At 29.8% G+C, this 8,973-nt stretch overlaps 1 protein-coding gene and 1 long non-coding RNA gene across 2 annotated transcripts; one reads left to right on the top strand and one right to left on the bottom strand.

The window, feature by feature from the left end:
* Positions 1-3,669: 3,669 nt before the first annotated feature.
* LOC111481836 (myb-related protein 305-like) lies at positions 3,670-6,636 on the top strand. Its single transcript, XM_023127412.1, has 3 exons — positions 3,670-3,872; positions 3,957-4,086; positions 6,085-6,636. Exons 1-3 carry the CDS (start codon positions 3,734-3,736, stop codon positions 6,425-6,427), a joined length of 612 nt encoding a protein of 203 aa, XP_022983180.1. The 5' UTR covers positions 3,670-3,733; the 3' UTR covers positions 6,428-6,636.
* On the bottom strand, positions 3,886-6,071 carry LOC111481838. The gene is made up of 2 exons (XR_002718113.1): positions 5,537-6,071; positions 3,886-4,048 (listed from the first exon to the last, which is right to left on the bottom strand). It is a non-coding gene; the product is annotated as an uncharacterized LOC111481838 (long non-coding RNA).
* Positions 6,637-8,973: the final 2,337 nt, after the last annotated feature.

Raw genomic sequence — 8,973 nt, 5'->3', positions numbered from 1 at the left:
TTTTTTTTTTTTTTTTTTTTTGGTAAGTTCAACAAGTTGGGGTTGAAGATTCGAGTCTTTTGATCGAGAATACGTATCTGAGTTGATGTGCCAATCAAAACCATTGGATTTAGTACTGAGTTTAGAAGTTCGAATTTTATCTTTATGATTCCATAAAGCCTCATACATAGTCTACATTTTTTTTTTCATAAGCTCTCACACGGTAGAAACTATTCATTAGTGTTTTTTCATACTACAGAGATTTAGTTTTAACCTTCCATCTATATAGGAATTAAATTTTAACTTTCTCCAAACTATAAAATTTATAATTTAACCATCATAGAAAACAATATTTTGTTTTAAACCCGGAATGAGACTCTTTGTATTCATCCTTTATTATTTTCCGTAGTCTTTTGATTATGATCTTGTGCATGTTTCGGTTAATTGAGTTTCCTTCTTAAAAAGAACTTCACAATGTTCGGATGGTAAACCATGTTGATCGAGGGAACGAACGACGAGGTTAGAGTAGTCAAAAGAGAAAAATGATTTTTTGCGTTAGACAACCAATAACCAGATGCCATGCCCGCCGTAAGCGTTTTAAAAAAACCCATTCATTCCTTAGAATGGAACTTAGGGTGGTATAAATACGTTAGTGAGATGGCAAAAAGGTAATGGATTAGGAATGTTTTGTTAGAAGGGTAGGAATTTGGGAGCCATGTGAATGGTGTAAAGCAATTAATTATAAGCCCCAAAAAGGGTAAAACAAGAGCATGCTTAACACATGATATGGGATTGTCTATTAAATTTTGTTCATATTTAAAGATGCCTTAATCACTTGTTAACCACATGATTTATGTGGTTGAGATTTTTCCCCCCTTTTTTCTTTCTTTTCTTTTTCTACCAATAAAACCCATCACTTATTTTAAATTAATTTTAAAAAGGAAAAAAGGGAGAACAGAATTGGTGGCCACTAATCTTCAATTAGCTTAGCCCTCAAAGCATTGGGCTTTCCTTCCAACTTTCATTACTTGGAACAACATTACAATTTTGTTACTATTTCAAGTAAGGATTACACTCTTTTAAGTTGTTTCCTTCCAATCAATTCTTTATGGTAAACCCATGTGATTCTTCGTGTATTTGTCTTCTAATTATGCCTTTTTTTTCGTTCTTGGAATCTTATATTAATGAGAACGAATATCATTCCTAAAAAGTTTTTAAGTAGAAAATCACTGTTCTCGACTCTACACTTTGATTTGTGTACTTTTGAAATGCGGGTTTTGTTTCCGTTTTCAAAACTCAATTTCAATTAACCTAATATTTGTTTTTTAATTATCAAATTTGAAAAACAAACACTTTTTTAAGTGTTTAAAGAAGAGTTTTCTTTCTTTTTCTCTTTTTTAGCTTCTATAAAAGTACTTTTTTCCTTAAAAATTATGTAATGTAATTATTTGTTTGAAAAAAAAAAGCATTTAAAATTAATATTTTGATAAATGAGTGGCTAATAGTTGTTTGAATTTAAATAAGTTAGGAAATTGTCTTTTAATTTAGATTCTTTAGTATTTTAGACTAAACCCAACATCATGCCTTTCATCTTCTTGCATTTGGACTTTTTATTTCATTTCCTCTCACCCCAAAATGTGTGGATCTCACTTACCCCCATCAAACCTAATTCTAATTTTCTCCGTTTCATTTTCTTTCCTTTACAAATATTTTCTTTTCTCGAGATTCAACCAACCTAATGATACTGAGAACCGTCAAAGTTACTCGGGCAGATGCAAATATAGCTTTACATGACTTAACACTATCAACAATCTTCAACTATATCGTTATTTGTACGAGGTCTTTCAAACATGTCGTGTCATTTTTACTTGACAATAACATACTTTTGTAGAGATAAAGAGTGGCTCGTTATTCGTGAATCTTGAAAATAATTTGATGTACGATTGAAAACGAAAGAAATCCTAATGCGCTTTTTACTTTCGAGTTCTCCCCGCTCTCCCCCTTGGTTACGTGTTGTCAATTTCACTCTCACAATTAGTACTAGGCATCATTGTACCATAAACAGTCTCCGGTTCAAATTTCTTGAAAACTCATTAGAAAAAGGAAGGAATTTTTCTTTTTCTCTTTTATTGTCTTATTGTCTAAGATGGAGAATTCAAAGTTTGAAATGTTTTTGTCCAATTATTTTTACTGTTTTTAGTAAAATTCTGTTTACTAAAAAGATGTGATTTTTATTGGAGTAATTATTCTAGAGAGGGTAAATAATTATTGTATAATTTCATTTATGGTGAAAACATTTTCAATTCAATAATTACCGAGTGAATCATGCATTAAAAAAAATATATTAAAAAATGGTAAAACTAATAGTATAAAACAAAATTTAATAGTTAAAAACCAAAATTTTACTCCTAATAGTTGAAATAAAAAATAAAAAATAAAAAAATAAGGAATGGAAATTGAGATTTTATCCAAGCCTACCGCTAGCCGATATTGTCTGTTACATATCGCCGTCAATCTTACGGTTTTAAAATGCGTCTACTAGAGAGAGATTTTCACACGTTTATGAGGGATGTTTCGTTCTGCTCTCCAACCAATATGAGATCTCACAAGACATAAACACACAGGAGCTTGAGATTTCTTTTCATAACTCTCACAACTTCATCATAAAACAGATAAAAAAACGTAGCTATAAATGATGGATCCCGAGCATTGTGTATTAATTCAAAAAAAAAAAAAAAAAATATATATATATATAGAGTGAAAAAAAAATTACTGTGACTGTCAATATCATGACCAACACATCAACATCTTAAAAGGCTTTTCCAAAAGAAGTGTCAACTCTAATCTTATCTAATGGAATTATTAAATCTCACTTTTACCCTAAATTATTCTATAATTAGAGTAAAGCCTGCATTCTGCCCTTTTCTTTTTTAAATTAAAATTAATGAGCATAAAAATTATATTCTTTATTTCAAATTATTATATATTTCAATATAAATTAAAATTAATATTTTTTGGAAATTCATTCTCAATAATATGATAAAAAAGCCACGTTATTTTGAGTTACGGAATTTATTTGTTTTTGCCCTTTAAAATTAAAATAATGTAATAAAGAGAAAGGAAAATGCGTACAAGAATTCAATTATTATTAAAATTCCTACGGCTATTTCACACCAATATCAATGCATCTGCCTTTTTAAACCCTAATTTCTCCCTTTCCCACACGTGTGATTTTTTTGACTCACGTGCAAATCTTTACCAAAAAAAAAAAAAAAATCTATTTTATTTTATTATCTATATTAATAAAATAAATAATTAATTTAAAAAAAAAAAAAACCTACACGTACCCATTAAAGCTCCAAATTCTTTTTTCCATGCAAAAATACTCTAATTCAATTTATTTTCAAAGTTTAGAGTCTTATTAGATATAATTTTCTAAAAATTCAAATATCTCAATAGACACGAAAACAGAATATTCTTTTTTTTATTTTATTTGTAATTAGTTAATTATAAAATGTAAGTTTATGTTATTAAAAGTATTTAAGATATATGACATCATTATTATAAATATAAGAGAGAAATGAAAATATTAGCTAACATAAACTTAAAAATGTTAATATCCATAATGTTATATGGATTGTCTATAAAACCCTAGCCACCTCCATTATATTCTTTGCTCTTCATCTCTTTCTTTCTCTCTCGTCCATATTTCTCTCTCTCTAGTTGAGGAGATAGAAGAAGAAGAAGAAGAAAAATGGATACGCAGGCATGCAACTCAGTCCAAGATGTGGAGGTTCGAAAGGGGCCATGGACTATGGAAGAAGATTTGACTCTCATCAACTACATAGCCAATCATGGTGAAGGTGTTTGGAACTCTCTTGCTAAATCTGCGGGTAATAATCCTACTTTCTCTTTCTCGAGAGAAACCCTAATTTTCTCTTATCGAAATGCTTTATTGAAGCGAAACGTTGTTTTAGGTCTGAAACGTACTGGAAAGAGCTGTCGACTTCGCTGGTTGAACTACCTCCGTCCTGACGTCCGACGAGGCAATATAACCCCTGAGGAACAACTTCTCATCATGGAATTGCATGCAAAATGGGGAAACAAGTAAGTTTTTTTTTTAATATAACATCCCACGAAAATATTAAATTCAACACATATATATATCTTAACCCGACGTAAGGAAATGAAATGTTACCATGTTGAGATATCAAAATAAGACGACTTTTTTCGAGGAAAAGGAAGATATAGCGATGTTTTCTTTCCTCCGATCCTCGGCCCGTGGCCGGGATTGGACTCAGATTTTGGAACCTCCTTTTAAAGGTTTCGTAGGAGGAAGGGAAGGGTTTGGCATGAAGAATTCTTTGAGCCTTTCATGGCCACAAAAAAGATTTTACAACACGCTTAGATTCATGGCCACCAAAATTCTTATTTTCCTATATATATATATATATATATATATATATATATATATATATATATGTGTGTGTGTGTGTGTGTGTATATGTGTATATATGCATATATATATATATACATATATATATATATATTTCTGCACGTTTTGATTGAATTTTATTTATTTAAATTTTCCATCATCAGAAAATTCAAACAGAAAAAAGAGAGACGATTTTGCATGGGATATATAATAAATTTGATTTAAATTTTTTTTTCTTCTCTTTTATAAAATAATATTTTATTTTTCATGGTATAAATTTACACACTCATTTCATATTTTTGTTAAAAATATTTTATTTTCTTCTATTATATTTATTATTTTCCTTAATTTTCCAGTGTTATCGTTAATATATATATATATATATATATATATATATAACTAGTTTTTTATTATTATTATTATTAAAAAAATGAGTAAGCTTTTGGTTTTTAAATCGTACTCATTTAAAAATAAAAGCAAGCATATTAATATTAAACAATGAGATTTAATTTTTTTTTTTTAAAAAAATGGTGGGTTTACCATTGAATAATATGACTAATATACATATCTAATATACACATGCATAAAAATATTAAATAAAATAAATAGAGAAATATTTTGAAAAAAAAAGAAGGAAATTAAATTAAATTATAGAAAAATATTTGAAGGAAAAAAAAAAAAAGAGTTATAATTACAGCTGGTGGGAATATAAGAAAAGCAAAATATGAAAGGAGAGAGAAAAGAGAAGACATTTTGTAATAAAAGCTTTCCTTTTTCAGCTAAACCCACAGCACTTAACCCACATGGATATTCCTTTTTTTCATCAGCAAAAACAAATTTAAATTAAAAAACATAATTATTTTAACAGCCCCCATTTTCTTTGTCTTTATATCACCCAAATCCCTTTTACAAAATAAATAAATAAACATATATATATATATATATATATATGGCTCTACCCTTTTATATTGCTAAAATAATAATAGAGAAAAAAATGCAAGAAAATATTTTATATACCGTTGAAAACTTATATCTTGAATGATAAAATAATACAGAAAGATCGAGATATGTAGTCGAGAAAAAAATTGAAAATTTTGATTATTGATTTATGAAGAACTCTACCTGTGATGCAGCATTGTGTTGTAAGCTACAAATCCTTTCAAAATATTGGGATGTTAAGAATCCTTTAAATACAAGAAGTTGTATGTGGAGGAGCTTAATTTTCAGCCATAGAACATGACCAATCAAATTTAACCCACAAATATTAAGCACATGAAAATAAATTTAAATTTAAATTTAAATTAAATAACTACCTTAAATTTTCATGGCTCAAAATGCATTTCATTTCATCTCTATTCAAACATGTGGTCTAAACACATATTTTGATTTCCATCTATTCTTGTCTCTTGGTTGTTCATGATTATTCTTGTTGTCCTATGTTGTCATGTTCCCTATCAGTTCTATCCTTTTACCATGCTCGAGTTTTTCAGGTCAAATCTATCAAATCTCGAGATTACTTAGGGTTTAGAGTTCTCTCTCGAGGTTAATCAATCAGGGTCTAGAGTCCTCTCGAGGTTAATCAATCAGGGTTTAGAGTCCTTTCGAAGTTAATTAATCAGAGGTTTAGATATGCATTCATTTATGATGACATTCTCTTTAAATATGCGCAGGTGGTCGAAAATAGCAAAACATCTTCCCGGGAGAACCGATAACGAAATAAAGAATTACTGGAGGACGAGAATCCAAAAGCACATAAAGCAAGCCCATGGGTTCCCCACTCTACAAAACACCACAAATATTGCATTATCTCATGAGATAATGAATGAACAAGCTGCAAGTTCAAGTAGCTGCCAAGTTTCATACACAATGGATCCAATGGAAACCTATTCTCCTCCGACATACTCCCAAAACATGGATGCCTTCTCAATGCCTTTGCCGCCAACTGATAATGTCAACGACAATTATTGGAGCATGGAGGATCTCTGGTCTATGCAGCTTCTCAATGCTGAATAGATGAAATTAAATAATTTGATGATATTTGAATTTAAAATATTTATTTATTTTGGTTCAATATCATTAGGGTTTTCTATATATAGTTTGGAAAAAAACATGTGTATTTTTCCATATATATAATTAGACTAAGGCATATATATGGCTTTGTGTTTAAAAATTTGCATACTCTCTTTATATATATATATATATACAAGTATTATTTTATCCTAGATATTATACTATTTATTTAATTATTTTATCGTTTTTAGGTTAAATTACAATTTTAATTCATCGACTTTTAAGTTTGTGTCTAAAAAGTTCTCGAAGGTTTAAAAACTGTCTGGCTTAAACTTTCAGATACACAAATCTATCTAATAGATCTCCGATATGTTCAAAACTTCTGAAAAATTATTTGCCAATTATATATAAAATTATATTTTATTATTAATAAGACTATAAACTTGCAGCAGATGATGTCATCATGGCCTCTTACACCAGCGGGATAATGATTGTACGACACTTGTTCTAACCTAGCAAATAAGTCAGTTGTGTGAAATTCAGATTTCGTGGGCAATATCAGCATATGCTCGAGGCTCGAGTCACTTTTGAGAGAAATATTTTAAAAAATGTGAGAGAAAATAGGTTGAAAATAATTTTAAAGAAAGTAATATTATAGGCTAAAAGTGAATGAGCCACCACAACAACAACTTTGATAACATACAACCGAGGTAGGAGGAATTGACAATTAGTCATATCCTTCTATAGTACATTTTGAGACATTTTAGCTCTGGCGGGTATAGACATCTCGGTCATACACCTGCATATTGATATGACAACAGTAGTAAAAGTCTATCTAGTATGAAAGCAAGTAAAAGGGGTTTGGAATGGGAAAGCCGCTATAGACAACACGTGACTAGGACGTCCGACATGCGACCACAAGCAACACACCTTGGATAGGCATAACCGTGACACTTAACACCACTCAACAAGATCGAATAGTTATCGAGATATCTGGCTCTATATCAACGATCGAGACGACATAAACGAAAATATACTAATTTATTTATTACCAAATAATTATTAAAATAACTTTGAAAACAATTGCTTTTCTTTTTTTCTTTTCTATTAAATGAAGCTTATAATTGTTAACCAAACTAAAGCCACAAGAAATTGACACGTAGCCATACACATAATTATTGTCAAGCAAATGAAGCCTTTTTCCTCTTCATCTTTTGCATAAATACATAACCCATTCTCGTGCATGGCCATGCAGCCTTCAGAGATCGACGTGAACCTAACTCTTGCATTGCTCACTTAAGCAAATTATAAGTCTTTCACATGTCATTCCCCACATTCACATCCACTCATTTTAACATATTATCACATGTCGAGTACGTTCGTAAACACGCTCATCCTTCTTTCATTCAATATTTTTCTTTAATAAAACACTCACCCGTCGGTGTCATAATAGTTGTGGTTTGGTCGTTCGCCATTTCTGTTTTACGAACATAAGGTCAATAGTGCTGAGATTTTTGCACGATGAATTGTTAACTTTGTTGCGTTTTGTTATCATTTGATCGGGTTTTTGTGATTGGAGCTATCATTTCGTCGTTATTATAAAGTTTTAATTATAAAAAGATAATATGTAATTTTCCATTGAAATCTAAGGTTTTTTTAAGGTTAAAATGATTAGGTAAGGAGTATGGAAAAGTTTGTAATATATATTAGGAAAAATTTAACATGACTATCGTACTATAATTACTGACATGATCGTTTTCTAACTTATTTCTCTCGGAATTTGAACCTTTGAAACTTTTTCATCGCATTTAGTTCGTTTAGAGTTAGGCTCGGAAAAAATATGTATTTCTATAAGTAGCTTTAGAAAAATTAATAATAAAAATATTAATGAAAGCCTACTACTAATAGATGTGGTTCTATTTGAGCTTGTTCTCAAAGTTTTTAAAACGCGCTAGGGGAGGTTTCCACACCCCGTTCCCCATTTCAACCGATGTGGGATCTCACGAACGAATTCTTTCAAAATAGTTAAATCGTTCTTAAACCCAGAATTTTAAACTTACGGGTCGATTACGAAATTAATTTGTGTTACAAAATGTCCAAATAAACATGAAGTTGCAAGAATTTGAACCCGAACAATCTCTCACTATGATATCATGCTGAATCATCACCGCCCGACCTAAAACTTAAAAGAACGAGAAAATATATAGATATATATATATAAAAGATGAGAAAACATTAGGTAGAAAAAGTTAGGCAGAAAGGATAATAATGGGAGGTTGCAATATAGAGAGAGTACCAAACTCATCAACTTTAGCATCCAACTTGTTATTCAAAGAAACCCTAAATGAGAAGTTTGTTGTTTCATGCATTATCTTTTATAAGAAAGTTATTGAAAACAAATGGACATATTTTGTTATGAGCCATTCATTTTCCTTTTTCATCACATGTTCTTTGTGCTAAAATTAAATCTTTAATTCAATTGCCATCCCATGTGAGATTTGAATAACTCTCCCATGTGATGAAAAAAAAAAAAAAAAAAAAAAAAAACC

This window comes from Cucurbita maxima, unplaced genomic scaffold, assembly GCF_002738345.1.
Source record: "Cucurbita maxima cultivar Rimu unplaced genomic scaffold, Cmax_1.0 Cma_Scf00007, whole genome shotgun sequence".
Lineage (NCBI taxonomy): Eukaryota > Viridiplantae > Streptophyta > Magnoliopsida > Cucurbitales > Cucurbitaceae > Cucurbita > Cucurbita maxima.
This window is presented reverse-complemented; position numbering and strand designations above follow the sequence as displayed.

Excerpts from the sequence above, each read along its gene's own strand:
- LOC111481836 (XM_023127412.1), top strand. The coding sequence starts at position 3,734 with ATGGATACGCAGGCATGCAACTCAGTCCAAGATGTGGAGGTTCGAAAG. Across the intron at positions 3,873-3,956 it reads CTCTCTTGCTAAATCTGCGG|GTCTGAAACGTACTGGAAAG; the intron begins GTAATAATCCTA and ends ACGTTGTTTTAG. Across the intron at positions 4,087-6,084 it reads CATGCAAAATGGGGAAACAA|GTGGTCGAAAATAGCAAAAC; the intron begins GTAAGTTTTTTT and ends AAATATGCGCAG.